This window comes from Triturus cristatus, chromosome 9 (assembly GCF_964204655.1).
Source record: "Triturus cristatus chromosome 9, aTriCri1.1, whole genome shotgun sequence".
Lineage (NCBI taxonomy): Eukaryota > Metazoa > Chordata > Amphibia > Caudata > Salamandridae > Triturus > Triturus cristatus.
The window spans coordinates 735,139,434-735,161,231 of NC_140592.1; the positions used below are offsets into that span (position 1 = coordinate 735,139,434).

Sequence of the window (21,798 nt, forward strand, 5' to 3'; positions counted from 1 at the left end):
TCTTCGTGGGCTATATTGGACACTCAAAAGGCAAAGCTGTGCACAAGCGCACTCTGTCCAGGTGGATTATCCTAACCGTCAAAATCTGCTATGCCCTTGCTGGTAGTGTTCCTCCTGAGGGTTTTAGGGCTCATTCAACCAGAGCGAAGTCTTCCACCTCTGTTTTGGCCAGGGGTGTTCCGGTTGCAGACATTTGTAAGGCCGCGACTTGGGCCTCCCTCCGTACTTTTGCAAAGCATTATTGCTTAGACTCTGAGATGAGGAGGGAGGGCCATTTTGCGCGCTCTGTTTTGCAGGAGTTTTTGGTATAGGAAGGTGGACACCCTCCTCCAGGAGTGGGACTGCTGTGGGAATCTATTCACAAGGTGAGGAATTCACTGGCAGATGTATCCATCAGAAGAACAAGTTACTTGCCTTCGGTAACGCTTTTTCTGGTGGATACAGTATCTGCCTGTGGATTCCTCACTGACCCACCCGCCTCCCCGTTGTCCACCTTTGTATACCTTAAAGCATGTCTTATTTGACATTGTTTTACATTGTATTTTCTTTCTATCTGGTACATTTATAGGAAATGCCTATGTTCTTTAGCTTTCCTTTTGATTATGTACTGTGTATATTTGTTCGAATGTTGTGTACTGTGCATACTTTGAATCTGTTGTCGGTCCACCTGTCGCCTCGGAGGCACGGAAAAAGTGGATGGAACTGAAGTCATCATGCCGACGTGGCTCTCTTATGGCTCCGGTGATGTCATACGGAGTCGCGAGCGGAGCCGTGGAATTATGACGTCCACGACGGCGTGGAGAGCTGGGGAAAAAATTCTGTGGAATGCTGGCGCAGGGGATATTCACAAAGTGAGGAATACCACCGGCAGATAACTGTATCCACCAGAAAAAGCATTACCAAAGGTAAGTAACTTGTTCTTCTCAAAGGATGCTTTGCCACGGACATTCCAAGAGATTAATTTGTTCACGGAGGTTGCCATTCTTCACACAGCATCCACGCGCCTTTCCTTGCTCACACAGACAATGCTCCAGGCATGGCCATTCGACACAAACGCAGGACTAACATCCCAATCAAAACCACAACGTTTAAAGTATATCCAACCCTCAACTCCCCCCTCCCCATCGGCAGTACCACCACCCCGTCCGTACTCAGACAAGTTGGGAGTCTGCAAAAACTGCCCCATACCTCAGTATTGGTAAGAAAACCGAGAAGTAATCAGAAACACTAAAACAACCCCCCCCCCCACACTTTGCAAACTTGTGCTTTACAAGAGGTTAGATGGCAGGGAAGGGCGCAAGGCTAGCGTACTCCAGCTCCATCCTCTCTGCTATCCACCTGTAGGGGTAGAACCCTACCGCCAACACTCATCACACATCTGTGGGTGGTGGGGTTGACAAAATACCCCTTCCCCCTTATTTCCTCTCCCATACCAACATACACAACAGCATTTTGTCAAACTCACAACCAGGAAATTCAAGCCTATAATATGTCATGCATACAGGTTTTCATTCCCTGCCCTCAAGCCATCGTAGAGTCTGCAGCCACCCCCTCCATTGCCCCCCAGGTCTGGGTCCGGTGGAGCAGGCCCAGTCGCTACAAAGTTCGTAGAACAGTCTCAGGATGACACATTCTCATGTTGGTCTTGGTCAACCAGCAGTTCCTGGGAGACGGCATCTGTGCCACATCAGTGGCCTGCAAGGTACCATCCGAACAAGCCCAGTTGCTCTGTGAACCCTCATTAGTCTCGCGCGTCTTCCACCGGCTCTATTATCTTTGGTCATGTCCAGTGCAATCCAATGCTGATTGCTGAGTGGACCCAGTCTGGGATACCAGCTGATGACAAATGTTTCTCCCGGAGTCTAACCAGTCCCTGGCCTCTTCAGCCGAAAAGAACCATGCTTTCCCTTGATGCTCAACCAGTAGGTTGGTCAGGAAGAGGAGGCTATATTTTGAATTGCGGTCCCTTAGGCACTATTTCACTGACATGAAAGTTTTCCTTTGATTCTGCAACTTTGGGGTGTAGTCTAGATCGGTGGATTAGGATGTCTCTCAAGCAACAAAGCCCCCTTGTTCGAGTGGCATGAACGATTGCATCTCTATCCTGGTTGTTGAACATCCGTGCTATGATTGAGCAAGGTTGTGTGCCAGGTCTGGGTAGGTGCACAAGGTCCTTGTGCACTCTCTCGATAGTAAAGAATTTAGAGGGGCGTTTGGGCGCTAGAGTGCTGGTGATTCAATCTTCCAAGAAGACTTCTACAGAGTGCTCCTCTGCCTTCGGGAATCCCACAAAGAGCACATTATTCCTGCGGGACCTCCACACGTAGTCCTCCATGTAGCCATCTAGGTGACCCGCTTGTTTCTGACGGCGATTAACATTCCCACAAACTGTTTGCACCTCTTCCTGTAGGGTGCCCACATTTGGCTCTGTAATGGTCACACAGGCTGACACCTTGCGTAGCTTGCCTCAGAGAAGGGTAACTTTTATTGCGACAGTCAATCTTATTGACCATTTCGCCCCGTGAGTTTTGTATCGCAGCTAGCAAGTCTGGGAGGGAGGGGGCCACCTCCGCAGTCTTCGGTATTATGTCTTCACCACCATCTGGGGTCCCCACCTGGGTCTCCGACCTCTAAGGGGAACAATAGTGCATAATTAAGAATTTTGTTAGTCTGGGCCACACGATTTCCTTTCTCTTTTACCATCATCAGTTCTGTATATCAGTAATTACTGCGCACCAGGAGCAACCAGATTAGGGATGGCGGCAGGCGTCGTGTCCCGCTCATCACCTCCACAATGTCTCACTAGGCTCCGCCACTGTTGGTGTAGGCAGATGATCTTCACAGCAGCCCCGCACTCTGCGCACACCTCCCGGCCACAACGTCTGTCTCACAGGGTGCCGGGCTCGGACCACAGCTCAGGATGCTCGAAAGAAACAACCATCCATGTGTCACAGAATGGTGTAGTGACAGGTGTCTCTATTTGATGTTCCAAACACAGGCTTGCCTCTTGCAAAAGAACCCCCCCTGTGGTGAAGCAGTAGCTCTTCTTTACTGGCATCGCTGTACTGGTCCACTCTAGAAGCCCAAAGCTGGAGACCTCTTCACTCAGAATTACCACCTGTCCCAGTCTCCTCCCCAGCTCCCATAGGGGTCTCCACTGCTAGGTTCCAGAATCTTTGCACTAATAGTGGCACAGGTTGAGTGGCGGGTGCCCATTCCTATCTGCCGTCTCCCGCCACTTGCAGCAGTCTCCTCACCTCAGGTAGGCCGGCGGCGAATGGTCCCTGCGACCCAACGTCTTGCCATCAGGACCCAGTAGTCAGAGAGCCCTCTCCCGCAGGATCCACTCAGGCCCTCACTTCGACTGCCAGATCAGCGTCTAGTGGGCTCCAGCACTGCACAGTTTGGCCCGGTCTCTGCACAGCGAGGCCTTCAAGACCCAGAATCGTCACTGGCAGCCAAGGTCTTTCTGTTGCGTACAAAGGAGCACTCCTTTGTTGCTGCGGGCAGGCCCTCACGTCTCCGACCCGCTGTACAGTTTGGGGTGGGGGTGGGAGTCTGTTCATCTCCCGCCTTCCACAGAATACCTCTCGGGTGGAGGACTCGGCCAGGCCCCGAGCTGCGCCACCGCTCACCACAGCTGCAATTGTTGTTCTTCAGACCAGACCACAGACCTCTCGGATATCCACTGAGAAAATGGCCTGCTTCACTTTGGCCACCCCGGCATCACCGCTGTAAAACTACTCCGCCATCTTGCCAGGCCACACACCCCTTGTAAGGTTTTATTAAGCTCTATCAGTGCTTACTTCTGCCAGAAGGGTTCGCAAAATCAATACCTTTACAATCAAAGAGCCTTTTTTCCAGATTAAAGATGATCATATAATTCCAAGAACAAATCCTTGTTTTATACCTAGGATGCCCACTAATTTACATTTAAACGAACTGATTGTACGAAAGTACCCTTTTTTTTTTTCTTTCTTTTTTTTTTAGTTACCCCCACTTCTTGCCTGGTAACTGATGTGATTTTGAGTGCACTGGGTTCCTGCCAACCAGGTCCCCAGTGCCAGAGCTCTTTCCCAAAACTGTACAAGTGTTCCCCCAATTAGCAAAACCTTTAGCCCTCTCTGTTAGTCCCTAGTAAAGGGTACCTAGGGCCTGAGGTACTGAAAAATGTCCCTAAGGGCAGAATCACATTGTGCCACCCTAAGGGACCCCTCACCAAGCACATGTATGGCTGCCATTGCAGGCTGGGTCTCTTGGTGCCAACAAAAGTGAAAACACTTTTTTTGCATCCGTGTGTGCCATGTCCTCTAACACTGCATGTGATATTTGTAAGTCACCCCTACAGCAGGCCTGACAGTCATACGGCAGGCTGCTGAATAGTACATGTGAGGGCACACCTGAATGAGCAGATATTTCCCTGTGCTGCTCAGTCCTGTTACTGCCAGCACAAGTGGGCAGGGAAGCTATTTTAAAACGTGTGCTGGACACTGGTAAAAAACGAATTCCCCGGCTACATGATGGCTTCTCTGAAAATAGGCAAGTTTGGTATCAAACATCTCATATTGATAAACCTTCACTAATTCCAGTGATCAATTTACCAATACCTGCACCCAGCGGGCACCCTTAAGGTGCCCCCTGAAAACCTACCAACCTGTGGTGTTCTCCCTGAGTGGTTTCTGCCTGACTGACAACCAAGACGGTGGTCTGACCGCCTAGGGTGAGAGCCTCTGCTCTCCGAAGGCCAAGAACAAAAGCTCGTCCGGGAAGAAGGTGTAACATCACCTCCCACAGGATGGCCTGCTGATTAGCCACTCCCCACCCCCACAAAAAGGCTGGCAAGCTTCAAAGAGCTACCACCTTTGGAATGAGTCTGGCTCCCCTCACAAGAGGGAAAGCCCCCCGCCCCCCCCCCCCCCCCCCCAATATCCAGGACCCCCTTGGCACCTGGACAGGTGGGAAAATTAACTAGTCCTGTAGGCATGCCATCTCCAGGCTAGTACCACCCAGAAGGTCGACTACACTAAGGTGGACACGATTGTTTTAGAGAGAGCCATCTTTCTGATGACATATTTGGGAATTCTAGGACCGTTATGCCCATTCCCCATAGGACGTGGTCATATAGGGGGCGTAGTGACCCTAAAGGTCAGTAGCCCATTGGCTACTACCCTAACACCCCTCAAGTCCGTATTTGTTGGAATTCCCGGTACCCAAAAAACAGATCCTGACGACCTAAGAAGAGAGAGGACACCGAAGCAGAGAAGTGAGAAAAAGCAACTGACCTAGTACCAACCCTGCCGGCCTATCTGCATCCCTCATCGAAAACTGCATCAAATTTAACCTGTCCTGCACCTGCTGACTGCAGAATCTTGGAAGGACTGCCTTCCTTCGATAAAGACCCAAGACCTCCAGTGAACAGCGGACCTGTACCCCTGCATCCTGCAGAAACTCTGATGCAAAGACTCTGAGGCTCCCGGAACTGCCAAAACCTGACACCTGAAGCCACCTCTGCACCAGTCACCCCCAGCCCGAGTTAAAGTGGGCCAATCATGTCAACAAGGTCCCCCAGCCTTCCAGAGCTAGAGTCAATCGCGGTTTCACCCCTCGTGGACTCCCCAACGTCGTCTGCAGGCCCTCTTGACCACGACTGTTCCCAGTAAGAAAACCTTATGCCCAAAGTCACCTCTGCATCTGACGCCCCCAGACCCTGGAGAAGAGGCTCACAGGTGTCCCGACGTTTCCGAGCATCACAGTACTTGAGCCCCCATGTTTCAACCTAACTGGCCTTCCAGATCGAGCCTACAGCCTCTTTTTGCTGTGACTGATCTCCATAGACACCCATTTGGCTTCTGACGCTGTTTTGTACCCTGCACCGGCCGCCCTCATGCTGCTGGTGGTATACTGCTGGTGCTGCCGTGGACCTTGCCGACTACTCCCCTTAACTCCTGGAGATTGGTCTTGTAAGTCACTGTATTTGTTTGCAGAACTTGTCACACACGCTAAAGAGCAGTGAGCCACCCAGGATACTGTACCTCCCCCTTGTCCCAATCTGTCAAATGAAGTTATTTTACTGCATGCACTAAACCAAAGCACCTGTCGATGAAGCCAGAGGGTCAAACAGATTCCAAAACACACAGATGGTAGGTAGTATACAGCAAAGTTAAAGTTCTTTCATATAAAAGTCACATTCCAACATGTATGTAATCCAGAACATCTTTATTTTCCATTGATTATGGCAAACCCTACTAGCAGGACGTGCGGCTGAGTGGCATGGGAGCTGAGCAGTTTAGGGACTCTTCTTAAGGAGTCAACAATGAATGCATAATAGCGTACCCTGGCTGAATTATTCATATCAGCGGGAGATATGAGGATCTGATGTAATAGTCACTGGGTTCGCAACGGGTGAAAATTAGAAACTGAATGCCATATTTGATTGATGCACATTTTTATTTACCCTGGTGAAGTTGACGTGTAGTGAACGAAACGCGTTGGCTGTCTTTTGCTATCATCAATGAAAAATAAAGACTTTCTAGATTACATATATTTTGGAATTGGACTTGTATATGAATAGACTCAAATTTTGCTGTGCACTACCATCTGTGAGCATTGGATTCTGTTTGCAGAACATGTTCTTCCTTCCATAGGATAACATTGCAGAACTCAAAAATTGCAGTGTGTCTGCTTTTTGAACTCAAAGGAATTTATATTTAAAAACACACTAACTTGAACAATTTTTCTCTGATGCCCAAGTGTATGTAAAGGTATTTTTTTTTCATTTTTCTAAATTGGTTCCGCTCTCCATCTTGTCGTGTCATTTATTGGTCATTGTGTGTATTTGCTGATGTCTTGCGCTCCTGTGTGTTATCGCTAAGGCTGCTCGATCACACTACCCCTTAACAGAGCATTTTGGGATTGCCATAGCAAGCCCTGTCCACTCAGAAGGGAACCCCTGGACTCTATCGGATTTCTGATATACCACATAAAGAGCCTGCGTCTTACACCAATAATCTTAAACTTATTTTGAGAACCCAACCAATGCAGTGGAAAGAGCACTTCATACATAAAACATTTAAAGGTGTATAACATTTTATATTGATAGAACATTTTTCTGCCTATACTTAACATTTTATGCCATGGGACTCCTAGCTCGAAGACCTGGATGAATCGAGCAACACTGGAAAACCACAGGTACAGTTACAGGTAAGTTGCTTTTTCTTTATTAACTAACAGTGCTTTGCCCCCTGATTTCAGGGACTGATTGATGAAAAGCAGGGTAGTCCTTGATCTACTGACCTCAGTTCAGAAATAATTTAGAATTCCTCTTTTACACAGCAACCCCTATGGGCAGAGACCACACAGACATGGTGACAACTTTTCTGCTCATGACCAAGGTGGTCCATCTAATATCCACATCACAGTGAGACGAGTCACTCCTCCCTGTGACCTAGGAGAAGGCAACAGAAGTGTCCGAAACCCTTGGTCCAGGGTCACGGTAAGGTTTGGAGCCAGTAGCCATGAGCTTCTGATGCTGGAGAGTGGGCAAATTGAGTACGTTGGGAGAAACAAATGACCCATTGATAGATTGTAGTCTGCTGGTGGTTCCAACTGCAAGAGGACAGTAGAAAACTTTTGAACTGGGCTAGTTTATATTATACCTGTTGATTAGGGATCTCTGCTGCGTGTGTGGGTGTAGAGTAATACAAACCTGAGAGTGAATGCAAGGGTTTATGGTAAGGAGTCAAGAGGCTGTTTTTGTACTTGGAGCAAAGGAAGCTAGCTTTTATGAGATGCTATGCTTGGGTGGGGGGGGGGGGGGGGGGTTGGTAGAGGTAATCGGGGAAACGCATTGTCTTGTACATAGTTCCTGAGAAGGACATATGCTTAAGGTTTGGTAGTGTGAAAGATGAACATGTAATGACTGTGGTTTTCACATCTGTAAACCTTTAGCCGCTTTCACCGGTCTTCTCCTTTGACTCTAGATTCTCCAGGGCAAGAAGTTTGATAAGAATTGGATCCTGTCTTCTATTCAGAGTGCTTGCGGTGTTCCGTTTATCCCTATAGAGGTAAGGTGCCCTGCAATCTACAGCTCTCACAATAGGCACAAGACCACTATCAGTAGGGCAGTTCGCTCACCTTCTTTCTTTCACTTTAGTTTCATCACAGCCGTATGCGAGCAGTGTTCTTTGTGGAGGGGGAACAGGTGGCAAGTGCTCTAAAACAGGTTACCGGGAGGATTAGAGACCCGGATGGCAACAAGGTATGATAAAACCCACACAACTGTTGCTTTTTCCTGACAAGAACTGTTTCTCAAATACGGTTTCCCTCACACCCCTGAAGGGAACTCCAAATCGGCTGAACTAACTGGAGTTGCTTAATTTGTTTTGGTGTTTTTATGTGCTTGTGAAAAATGTTTTTAAAAAGAAGGCTAAAGTATGATGGGATCCCTGTTGGAGCGTCCTGTTAAAAAGTAGCCATTGCTTTACATGATTATTACATCTATCACAGTCCTTTGGTTTAGGGATGCTTGGCAAGCTGCTTTCAGTATATCTGGTTTCGCAGTGTGAATATTTTCTGGATTATTATGCTGTACTTTATTCTGCAATCTAGTGATTACATCTGGAATACTTTGTGTCTTTTTTTTTTGTGTGCACTTGGCTGTTACTGACCACTATCTGGTGCCATGTCCATCCTCCAGTGACATTAGATGTACGTCCGGAAGTTCCTGTGTGTGACTGCCATATTACAATAATTTTTTTCCTCTGTCACTAAAGAACTCAAAGGTTTTAATGAAAGAAAGAGGAAAAACATGGAAGATGTGAGGAAAACTAGAGTATTGCTGATGCCCAGCAAAAAAAATTTAAGAGCGCAGAATACTGAGTTTTAGAGGTGTTTCCCATGAGAAGGCAAACCTGTGAGTACGAGCATGAGAGAAGGGTATGGCATATGCTCCTTTCCGATTTTTGCCCAAAGTGCCACCATAAGTTAGCATACAAAGATAGCCAAGAGGTGTGCATTTTTGGCTACCGTAGGACCACTGCATGGGGGGCTGTGACACATATGCCTAATTTCAGTTGAATATAGAGGTCAAACTGGAAAAGACTTTGAAAAAGACATCGAAAGACAGCGAGCCATGAAAACACCAGTTAATACTTCAGGGGTTGCAATAAGGTCGAGTCAAAACCTTAGTACTCTAGGTCCTGGAAGAGTCCCATGGCACCAAAGCCAAAAGCTAGGGTGTGGGGATGGGGGAGGTGCACTAACATAAGGAACCCTACGGGTCAAAGTCAAAAGAGACTTTTGGCAGTAAATCTTTGGATCTAGCCTCCACTTCGAAAGAAGATAGAGACTGGTGGGGGAACAGGGGCTGATGAGAGAAGGGCTTGAAGTTGAAAATGGTGTCAATCCCAAGCAAAAATCTTTTGGAAAAAAAAGGGGAAAAAACGCTGACTTGAGGCTAAAATTAAGTCTATAATACAGAGGAAGAAATGAATTTGATTCCTTGCAGGAATACCATATTCCTAAGAATACTCTGGAGCAGGGGATGTTCCTCAAGAAGAGGAACACACCGAGCTGATTTCTCCCTTCCCCCCCACACCCAAATTTGACACCAGAGCCCCAAAAGGAAGAATAGGTGGTTGTCTTTGACTATAAAGTGAGCAGTAAGAGAAGCAGTATGGAGCATGTCCATATCTTTAGGTTGAAACAGAAGAGCTGTTGCAGGATCTAGACACCCATTTTTCCCCGAGGAAAGGGTCTAGTCATATCTCTTGGCTCTCATTTCCTGATGACCTACCAATGTAATCTAACGCTCTAATCAAAAGAGCAGCTGACACCTATGAAGTACACCTGGAGGAATAGCATGTAGTTATGCTTTCTACTCAAGACACTTGTACCCTCACAAAGCAAGAATTTGTTTCTACAATGATGCTCAGCATTCTAGACCAGGGCCATTAAGTTTTGAAAGATCCAGCAGCCGCTAAGGCAGTGACACCAAGCGTAGACCAAAAACATTCACTCTTCTAAGTACCTAATTTCCATTAAGGAGAATCCCTCATCTGGCTCCATCGTTGGTACTACCTGGAAGAGATCTAACACACCCACATCATTGGTCCCTCCTCTAGATAAGGAGAGGGACCAATGAAAATGAAATATGAAAATGGTAAGAAGGAAAATGGAGATGGTGGCTGCCACGGAGTGCCACATTGCAAATCAAATGCACTGATTAATAGATACAACCACCAAAAATGGGAGGAGATAGAGGATCTCATGCAGCACCTCCCGGACAGTACAAGAAAAGATCAGACTGTTACTCAGGAGGAAAGGTACATGCCTGAAGTCCACATTGGGTCCCACGGACATAGCAATTAGAGAGCTTTGCTCAGGAACTAGCTTAAAGAGATACACCTGGCTGAGAGTGTCAGGGTTCACGTCAGAAGACAGTGGTCAATATGCCTTTCATTGGCTAAAGCCTTTTGGGAACTGCAATGGATGAATCCCTGCAAAGAATGAAAAAAATGATAACTGCAAATGCAATGGACCCTCTGCATTCCTGGGATCCATTTAGAGGAGGACTTGGTCCTAGAAGAGGAATGCGGAAAAGAGGGGCATCACAGCCAGTTACTGCACATATGACCATACCACCACGAACCAGCTCTCAAAGTGCACCAGTACAATGGCAATACATAGCAACAGCACAGCTGCCCTTTCAATGGATACCCAGAGGAAGAGTAACACCCCATAAATGGTGGCCCTATTAAATGAGTGACTTGACAAAAATAATGCTGCTACACACGGCATGAGGAGGAGGCAGAATGGGAGAATTCCTTCAGGATTGAAAGACTATTTCCTACAACAAATGAAAGATAAGCATAATAAAGCCTTCCATTGCATAGAGCTATTAGAAGGGCCTCTCACATCAGGCCGAATACAAGAACTTGCAGCAAGGAAGAACAGCTGCACCTAAAAAAGAAATCAACAAACTGCTAATCAAGCAGGCAATAGAGAGGGTTCCAAGAAAATAAATGCGTCCTGAAGTGTATGTAGTCTTTTTCCTGTTGTCAAAACTGTCTAACTCGGGCTGATCCTGTATCTACGGATCTCAAACAAGTTCATAGCTCAGTCTTGCCTTATTATAACTGTATCAGGATTTGATTTCCATTTTCTACTACTCCCAGGTTCGACGTCGGGTGTAGTTGGGCACCTCTGACAGTCAGGGCCTCCTTCATCGTGTCATCATAGATCCTGTAAGGGTCGCTCCTCTCCCACTCTCCTTGTGCCTTTCAGCAGTCTTAACTGTCGTCGGTCATCATACCAGCCTGACTCCAATTTAGTGCAACCCTGTGAGGTATTAACTTAAGCCTCCATTTTGCAGGCGACCGCGAATCCAGAGGACATTTCACTCATTAACTTAGCAGTGACACTTTACATTTCCACCTTCCTCCAGCCATCTGCCATGGATCCTAAATCATCAAGAGTTATACTTAATCATTTGGAGCCTTCAGACTATAATGCCTATAAAATCATATACCCTCCCAACAAAGAACACATCTAAAAACTTTGAACACAGACTCCTCAAATCCCACTCAGAAACCCTTATTTCGGACCCTTTCTTCTGCATAAAAAGAGGAATTGTTGTAGGAAGCTGGCTCTGTATATACTATACCAAAGTGAGGTATAGTGTGCACAGAGTCCAGTGGAACCCCAAAGGGAGGCAGAGGTAAAGTTAGATAGCACCTCACTCTCTATTAGTGGTAGTGTGGTCGAACAGTAAGGCAGTATCAGAGGACAGTGTTAAAGCATTTGTTGTACACACTCAGTCAGCAAATGAATTCACACACTCAGACTGAACTTCAGACCAATTGCTTTTGTATAAAAATGTTCTTTTAGTTATTTTATTTTCTAGAACCAAGCAAGCCTGGCACAGGTAAGTGATAAGTACTTTGCAGTAAATATACAGTTGTAATACAGTTTGGATTGGTAATAGTATAAGCACTTTGTTTTGACTTGATGTATGGTATGAGAGATGCAATACTTTGTAAATACAGTACATAGACTTGAATGGGCTTTTCATTAAAATTACAGGTAAGTTACTTTTGAGATTACTTTTCTTATTCAGAGCAGTATACCTGTATACTACTCTGGGACATTTCCTGCAAACAGGTAAGTAAAATCGTTTTTGTTAGTGCAATTTTAAAGAATTTCTTTAGGTTTTCAAACTCCACACTTAAAAACGTTTCCAAGAAAAACGGTCAATGTTATCCTATAGAGGAAAATAGTGTTTTGCAGCGTGAATCCTTTTCTGCATTCACATGCTGTGCATCATTCTGCAATCTAGTGGTTGGGTCCGGACTGGTCTTTGTTTTTTTTCTTTCTTGTTTTGGTCGCTGTCGACCACCATTTGGTGCCAGGTACATCCCCTGTGTGACATCAGCTGGTATTCTGGAGGTCGACGCGCGTGGTGGCCAGATTCAGATTTTTTTGGGGCGCCGTTGGGTCTGGAAGCAAGACTGGAAGCTCCAAAGAAAGTTTGCTTTTTTCCGAAAAAACTTCAAGAAAAGAAGATCGTCATCGAAATGATCAACGAGTAGAGATCGATCAACGACGCAGAGTCGTAGACAGTAGGAGAGTAGCCCTTTTTTTCAACACCAGAGGACCACTCTGGGCTACAAATGGCGAGGTAGGGGCCATGGAGAAGACCCCTTTTAAATTCTGCCCAAAGTTCTATCACAAATACGCAAATCGTGATCCACACACCGTGTGCAACCTCTGCCTACCCAAGGACCACCAGGACGAAGACTGTGAGGCCTGTGCAGTGTTCCTGCCGAAGACTCTCAGGACGCGCCGCAATCTGAGACAAGCCCACTACACCATGATGTTGCAGCCTACGAAGAAACCTTCCATGAGGGAGATGGGGTTCTCGAGCGACGAAGAGGAGCATGCAGCTCCTGCAGATTCAACACATGAAGGATCGGACGTCGAAATTCTAGAGAAGGATGCCGAAAAAAGCCGCACCGAAAAGAAGGCGAAGGAGTTGAAGAAGACGGAGAAGGTAAGACCTAAAGATCCGTCGGAACCAAAGGGCCACGAAACGAAAACAGCCAAGGCTTCTCAGACGCCGAACAAAAAGGGGATCGAAGGGCACCCTCGATCAAAAGAAACCCACTAAAGGGTTGCCGAAGAGGGGAGATCGCTGAAGACTCCAAAGCCAAGGGTCGAAGACAACAAACCCGCAAAAAAGGCATAGACGCCTAAAACTAACGACACCGAAAATAAAAGGAAGACCCCGGCATCCGACGCCGAAAGGGCCCTCGAAGTCGAAAAGAAGACTCAAAGAAATGGCTGCGCTTTTACAAAGGAAAAAGGAATTCGACGATTCATTAATGGAGTATCGAATCCTTAAAGCACCAGAAGTCGAACCGGAAACAGTCGACGCCGAAGAGGCTGAAGACGCTGAAGAAGAGGTAGATGCTAACCTTCATTACCCACCAACACAGGAACCTTGAGGTGAAGATCCAAAGGAATACGTAAACGTACGGGAGGAGGAGGAGGAACACTAAGTAAACTTTGAGGACGAGTAGAACAATCTCGACAGAGTGTCCAGAGGAGGATATCTGCAACTATCCCTCGAAAGCATCTCCCCCAGATGACATTGCTTCCTACAATGAAATAGTTAAAAGGGCTGCAAACCAGTTTGGGGTGCACCTTGAGGAAGAAAAGGGGAATACATGTTTCCTGCTGGAAACCCTGGCACCTGCAACAAAGGAAACACAATCTCTACCTATGTTGCCAAGTATTCCGGACCAAGGAAAGAAAGCCTTCAAAGAGCAAGCTTCTAACAGAGGGGTAACTCCTAGAGTGGAGAAAAAATATAAATCTTCTTCAAAAGACCCTAAACATATACAGGGAAATGTTACACCAGATTCTATCATCATGACAACAGCCAGGAGGAGAGCCAACGCAGTCTCCAACACAGGGCCTCCACCAGAAAAGGAGAGCAAAAGGATGGACTTTATGAGCGAAAGGATGGAGAAAGAAGCAGCAAAGCAGTGGCGTATTGCCAACTCAAATGCCCTGCTGAACAGATATGGCCACCAACAGTGGGATGAAATGGAGGAGTTTATAAACAAACTTCCAGAAGAGGACAAGAAAAGAGCATGAGCGGTTGCCAAGAGGGAAAAAATGTGGCTAATACCTGCCTAAAATCTGCTCTAGATGCAGCAGATACCACAAGCAGGCAAATGTGCACGGGAACCGCACTCCGAAGACCTGCCTGGCTCAGGATTTCTGGATTCAAACAAGAAGTTCAGACATCAATTATCAACAGGCCCCTTAAAGGACAAGATCTGTTTGGCAAATAAATGAATGAATCCCTTCAACAGATTAACAAGGACAATGAAGCAGCAAGGGCAATAGGGCCCTGCAACAAAGAGGATCTTTCAAAAAAGGAGGTTTCTCTAACGGGAAGACGCAGCTTCGACCAAAACAAACAGATGCCACAACCGTCTCCGGGCCAAAATACAAATCAACGGAAGGATCAACAATCCAGTTACCAGGGCTGGCAGCTACAGAAGCAGCCCTTTTGAGGAGATTTTCTAGCAACAATAAACCTCAAGGAGGCCTATTTACATATTCCAATGAACAAAAAACACAAAGTACCCAAGATTCCTACACAACGGAACACATTACCAATTCAAGGTACTCCCTTTCGGAATTAAATCGCCTCCACGGGTGTTCACAAAGTGTTTGGCCGCAGTGGCTGCATACCTAAGAAGAGAAAAGATCTACGTATGCCCCTACCTGGACGATTGGCAAATAAGGGGATGCACAAAACAAATATGCCACTATCCTGTTACAAAAACAATTCAAACACTACAAGCTTGTGAGAAAGTGGCTCTGTATATACTGTTCCCAAATAGGTACAGTGTGTACAAAGTCCACAGTCCCCAGAGGTTTGGCAGAGGTTAAAGTTAGATATAACCTTACTCTCTAAAGTGGTAGCTTGGTCGAGCAGTAAGCCAGTATCAGAGGACAGTGTAAAGCATTTGTTGTACACACTCAGTCAGCAAATGGCCTCACACACACAAGAACTGAACTCTAGGCCAATGGGTTATATAAAAAAAAAACGGTTGTTTTATTTTAGAACCAACAATTGGTATTAAAATATACTTTCTCAGAATGAGATGCTTTGTTTAAATACTTGTGCAATAAGCAGTTGACTTTGGTAAATAATAGTTACACGTTGTTGCAATAGGCAACACAATTTCAAACACAATATTACATTGAGCTCAATGGAAGTTTGAAGTTATTTGCAATAAATTACTTTCAGGATTACTTTTCTAACTCCAGGACTGGATCCTAGATTCAGTCCTGGAACAGTTCTTAGAAACAAGTGACTAAAGTCGACTTAGTTACTTTTGTGATGTTTAAGCAATATTTTGCTATTTTAAAAGTGGACAGAAGAAATTTCATAGAAAAAAAGTCAATGATTCCCTATGGGAGAAAATTCAAGTTGCAGGTATAGTATGTTCTCGTTACTTTTGTAATCCAGCACTGGGATCCTAGGCTCAGTACTGTCACCTCTAGCTAAAACAGGTAAGTAATTACGTTTTCACAGTTGGTACAATTTTTAACGAATATTTGTAGTTTGCAAAAATCGACTTAGAAGAAATTTCACAGAAAAACAGTCAATGATTTCCTATGGAAGAAAATTGGGTTAATGGTAAGTATGGTTGTGATTACTTTTCAGGGTCACTGCTGGGCACCAAGATCCAGCACTGGGATCTCTCCTATTAGCAGGTGAGTATTTTTGTTTTCGTTACTCGCTTGATTTTAGGTGAATATTTTAAGTTTTAGAAACTCCACACTTAAAAGAAATTTCAAGAGAAACCAGTCAATTTTACCCTATGGAAGAAAAGTGAGTTATCGGCTTTTGAGTAAGTACTCGACTGGCAGAGTTAAGGTTCTGGGCACAGACTCTGGGGTCTCCCAGGGTCAGGTTGGTACAGTTGTTGCACCCTCAGCGACACTGAGGTGTCTGGGTGGAGTGTGAGTTAGGCCCAATGTTATCCTATGGGAGGCAGGGGGGCCTTCGTTGGTGGCTGCTGACCAGCAGGCCACGCGGCTGTGGGAGCTGAGCTCAGGGCAAATGGGGAAGTAGGTAGGAGTAGAAGTTGCACTGCCAGGGCTGGGTGCAAGGTGCTTTTGAGCCTCTGGGCGCTCAATGGGTTTCAATGGGAAATCTCCAGGACGAACAAAGGCTGCAAGCTCGGGGACGAAGATTCTTCAGGTGCCACCACTACTTCGAGAGCTAAGTTGGGTAGTTGGAGGATAGGTAGGTACCCCACAGTCGGGCACAGGGGGCCGCAGGGCGCCGGGTGGAGTGGTGGGTGCCTTTTGGTGTCTGGAAATGTTACCCTCTGTTGATTGCGGTTGGGGGGGGGGTCCCTGGTTCTGAGGCTGCAGGTGTCGTCCAGGAGCGTCGAGGTGAGTCCTTGGATGCTGGATTTGGGATCACAGTCGCCGGGGGGAGGTCCTCGGGGTCTTTGTTCACTCCGGCACAGGCCAGGCTTGGGGGGTGCAGTGTGTGCAGGGTTCGCGGTTCCGGGCTGATGCCAGGGGTTGAAACTTTGCTTTGAGCAGAGCCACTGCTCATGGGATCCCAGATGCTCAGTCACAAGGTAGCCAGGTCCTCCTGGGTTTGTGAGGTTGCTGGCCAGAAGAGGCGCCGGGACTTAGCAGGAGCAGGTTCGAGGGTCGACAGGTCGGTAGGGCTGGGGCCAAAGCAGTTGGTGTCTTCCTCTTCTTAGCAGCTGCACGACAGGTCTTCTTTCTTCTTGCTCTTCTTTGCTTTTTCGGATTCTGGAATCTACGGAAGGTTGGTTCAGGGTCCCCCTAAATACTAGATTTAGGGGCGTTCCAGGTAGGTAAAGGGCAAGGACCAATGGGTCCCTGCCCTGGTGTGGGTACACCCCCTATCCTGCCACTCTACTGTGGGAGGGGGGCAGTAGCCTAGTCCTGATTGGGCAGGGCTTCCCATCTTCAAGATGGCGAGAGCCCAGAGAGGTCCTTCACCTCTCCTCCCCCACCTGAGGGGTGGGGTTGGCAGAGGTTGGCACATCCCCTGTCCTTACTTGGGGGTTTCCGGCCAGTCATCCCGCCAGAGTGGGGGTCAGAACCGGTGTGGGCCAGTTGCTGAGTACAGCAAGTGGCCTGGAGAAGCTCACAAAGGCTGCATGCCTTTTGAAGCTTCCCCCTGCCCATCCTGAGGGAGGAGACCTAGCACCTAGCCCAGGATGTGCATTGTTGCAGGCCCAGGAGAGCAGGGGCTCTCCACCCAGGGGGTCCAGCAGAGTGTCTGCTGTGTGGCAGCCTCTCAGACCAGAAGTGGATTGTAGGTTAGGTTTTAGGGGGCATCTCTAAGATGTCCTCTGTGGTGCTTTGTACATTAAATCCCACACTGGCATTAGTGCGGGCTTAAACTTCTCGGTCTTTTGTGTGTGTGTTGTGTGTGTTGTGTGTGTGTGTGTGTGTGTGTCTCTGTGTGTGTGTGTCTCTGTGTGTGTGTGTCTCTGTGTGTGTGTGTGTGTGTGTGTGTGTGTGTCTCTCTCTACAGGGCCTCTAAGGGTGGCACAAGAAGTGCTGCAGCCCTTAGGGGCCTTCCCTGGTCACAAGGCCCTGGGTACCAAGTGTACCATTTACCAGGGGCTGACACGTGGACAGAGATGCCAATTGGGTTTAGGCTTCATGCAGTTTTAGGGAAGGAACACAGGCCCTGGGTACCTGATTGGCAGGAGCCCTGGGCACCCTCAGTGAAAGTACATCAGCGATGGCACTTTCTCACAATTGGGCCTCAACACTCTGCACCCGGCTGCCCTAGTGCTGCTGAGTGTGAAACAAAAGTGCATCACTGACCCTGGGGGACCCCTGAGTCTAACCCCAAAACCTTAACTCCCACAGACGATAACTTACTTTTGAATCAATAACCTACTTTTCCTCCATAGGATAACATTGACTGTTTTTCCTGAAAAACTTTCTAAGTGTGGAGTTTTGAAATCTAAAGATATCCTTTAAAAATTGTGCGAATAACCAAAACCTATTTACTTACCTGTTTGCAGGAAATGCACCAGTGCTGAATCCAGGTATCTAGCACTGAGTAAGAAAAGTAACGTACAAAGTAACTTACCTGTAATTTACTGAAAAAGCCTATTCATTTCAATGCACTGTTTTTCTTCCAAAAAACGACTAAGTGTGGAGTTTAGAAATCTAAAGCTATTCTTTCAAAGTCGTACAAATAACCAAAACGCTTTTACTCACCTGTTTGCAGGAATTGTCCCAGTGCTGAATCTAGGAATCCAGCACCGAGTTAGAAAAATAACATAAAAGTTACTCACCTGTAATATACAGAAAAAACCTTTTCATTTGAATGTACTGTTTGCCAAGTGTTGCAACCTACTGCATTCCCTGTAACTCAAAGTAAAATTCCTATTGCATTTTCAAGCTGTTCTACAATCATCAACTTATTATTGGAAAGTATTTTATGCCTACCTGTGCGAGGCTCGCTTGGTTCTAAAATAAAGTAATAGTATGTTTATTTATATACAAAAACAATTGGCCTAAAGTTCAGTTCTTGAGTGTGTGAATTCATTTGCTGACTGAGTGTGTACATCAAATGCTTAACACTGTCCTCTGATACTGCGTTTCTGCTTGACCACACTAACACAGATATAGAGTATGGTTCTATCTAACTTTAACCTCTGCTTACCTCTGGGGTCACCTGGACTCTATACGCACTATACCTCATTTTGGTGTAGTATATATAGAGCCAGTTTCTTACACATGGTGATCAAAAAATGATGTATTTGGGATGCGGCTCTAGCGATTGCCATGCATCACCTTGTTGTTTTTCAATTTTATAATTCCACATCGTCATACGAAATTTCTAGTAGGACATTACCTGCGACTCGTACCATGTACAAATCACTTAATATTTAATAAACTTTTACAAAAAACTCTTGCAATCTTGTCCTTCATTTAGTCCACCAGGATTCACCGTTACAAATCTATCCAAAACTACTTGCATTGTTATACCCGTTTCATATCACCGCCTCTAAAGTGTGGATCCTGCTTGGCTTAAGTATCTGAAAATGTAACTGAGCAGCATTAGAGTATGCTTCAAAAAAGTGTCTAGCTGTATTTAATTTGAGATATATTATCGGACTTGTTTCATTTGAATTTTCATGCTTTTGTTGATATGTCCTAGATTAGCTTTATGCCAGTGTATTTCAAACAATTAATAACATTCTTTAAATGTCTTAACAATGTTACCTTACCAGTCCATGAATGTACATAAGTTCGATATCCTACATCAAGTGCTCAAACAGTCTGCCATATTGTGGTTTATAACTTACCATTACTACAGCTCTTCAGCCAATGATTTTCTTATTTGTCCTTGTAATCAGGGCAGTGTAAAGAGCATGACACCATACTACTCTAAAATGTTCGTCCTTTTTACTGCACTTTCCAAATCCTTACCAGTAAACTCCTTTGCTCATCCTCACGCTGTCCTGGCTAGCACCCTTTTCACTCCTTAGCGACTGCTGTTTTGCTTTAGCACTGCAATTTTTGTTCTATTCATGTTTTTACATACCCTGACGTATTATGACTTTAGTTACTTGAAATACTATGTTCCCTTCTTGTAGATGGCGATGTTAGTGGAGCCTTGTAAACCACCACAAAGTATACTGAAAAAATTGAGCGAGTTGGACGACGAAAGTATTGTGCACCTAAAGGTGAGCCAATTCAGCCTGTGTGTGTGTTGAAAAGGAGTGTCTTCTTGAAGTATGATCACATGAAGTGCTTACTAAGGTACTTTTCCACACCTATTGGTGCTACTAGTAGTAAGGATCTTTATTTCAGTTGATTCTCTTGTCTTCCAGCTCTGCATGAGTAGACGGTATGATGGAGCATTGCAAGCATTGGATCTGAAGGACCTCTGCAATGATACAGGTACTACGAAATGATTGTTTGAGTGACCTTTCAATAGCAAGTTTGGAAGAGGCACATGTTTGAAACAGTGTTGGATCTGTACATCTTGGTGTATTGCTTGATCTCATAACTGATCTGTGAATTGTGGGTGTGGGGTTTGTCAAAAAAGTGTTAATTCGCTAATAAATTTGATATTGTATGATTTTGAATTTGCACAAGATTTGGCAGCGCCTATGAAGGATTTGTTTTCTATAGGTATGTCAAGTTTAGTGCCAATCAATACACTGAGGGGGGACGTAGTTAAATTATGATTTCAATACAATTTTCACTTGCTTATCCTTTTGGTAGGTCTGTCGCTAGTGTAACAAATAGTTAGCAAGTGATATTCAGTGCAAGTTTGAGTTTCATCAAGATCCTATGGCTGGGGGTGAGGAAGATGTCAATATTTTTGATTTACTCCAAAACAGAGCGACGGACTAGTTGGTTAGCACCTCACTTTATTACTGTAATTTAGTCCTTGATAATTGTGCACCAATCATCCAGCACTTGCCGCCATTTAGTGCCACTGAATACAGATTTGTTTTTTGATGAAGGCAAGGAGGTGCACCAAGAAAGTAGTTTCAGTCCATAATAATTTTTTCAAGAAAGTTCTATATTCAAAAGTTCATGCTCATTCAAAGAAAAATCAGCCAACGCGTTTCTTCCCAAAATAAAATCATGGAACTTTGTCAGGGCTGTAGCAAATAACATAAAATACATGAAATGAATGAAGGACATATCTGATGACATAAAAAAACTTTGTTGTCACTACCATCAAATATTGACATGTGAATTAAATCACTTCCCTAAATAACATTTAAAAAAGCACATAGGACACAATACAATAACATGACTAATAAAACAAAAGATTTTTTTGTTTTGTATGAAACGAGGATAAATACACGTGAGTAACAAACACAAGTACATGAAGACTGACATGATAGAGACATATTAACAAAAACACCTACATGAAAACAGGATGAACAAAGACCTATTTGGAAGACTCTTTAGCAAAAAAACAATTTGCAAGTGTTATCCTTTGGTTTGACTAATAGATGGTTAATTTAAGTGAGTATGTTGTATCAAAAACTGATGGGTTTACCTCCTCCATTAGAGACACTGAATAAAATCCAAATTTCACCCTAAACCGTGGTGAAAGTGATAGCATAAAAGTTCTATAGGGGTTTATTTACTGATTTGATGAATATGAACCCCAATTTAGAATAGCGTAAAGAGAAAGACAATTGCAAAAAAAGACAGATGCTACAGGGAAGCTAATCAATAGAGTTTAGTCCTGAGAGGCTAAAAACAGCTAAGTCAGATGATAATCTGAATTCTCATCTCTATAATGTAAAGTTCTAGTGCGTCATAAGGATGCACCTTAAATCTGATTGTCGCCTTATGATGGAGGGGTAAGCCTCAGGTTTTTACACCTTGACATCTGGTATGAAAAATAATTTTAAAACTTGTGATTAGAGTAAGGATAAGGTTTATATTCAAACAACTGTATAGTTCCTATACCCATAGACGTAAAACTCATACTTCTTTAGGCCACATCTGTGTCATGTGTAGCTAACTGTTATTACTACCCTATAACTATCAAAGATCCGAGTTCTCCCGGTACCCATAAACAACCGTTATCGAAGGACATTCATCCTTCCTGATTAGATTCCCCATGGTATGTAAAGCAACCTGTCCTCTCCATTTACCGAATAATGGTTACTTTGATAAAAACCTAAGAGTTGCGTTGCTTTGCTTTTTGTGGTCCCCAGCTAC

The 21,798-nt window shown here is 45.2% G+C and overlaps 1 protein-coding gene across 1 annotated transcript in view; it reads left to right on the top strand.

Annotated features, from left to right (window-relative positions):
• NXF1 (nuclear RNA export factor 1) overlaps window positions 1-21,798 on the top strand; it is a 391,991-nt gene that overhangs the window by 132,123 nt on the left and 238,070 nt on the right. Inside the window, exons 3-7 of the mRNA XM_085625971.1 lie at window positions 7,333-7,492; window positions 7,980-8,063; window positions 8,153-8,257; window positions 19,698-19,787; window positions 19,935-20,004. Of these exons, the coding sequence (XP_085482097.1) occupies window positions 7,333-7,492; window positions 7,980-8,063; window positions 8,153-8,257; window positions 19,698-19,787; window positions 19,935-20,004 (509 nt within the window). The remainder of the gene's footprint in view (window positions 1-7,332; window positions 7,493-7,979; window positions 8,064-8,152; window positions 8,258-19,697; window positions 19,788-19,934; window positions 20,005-21,798) is intronic.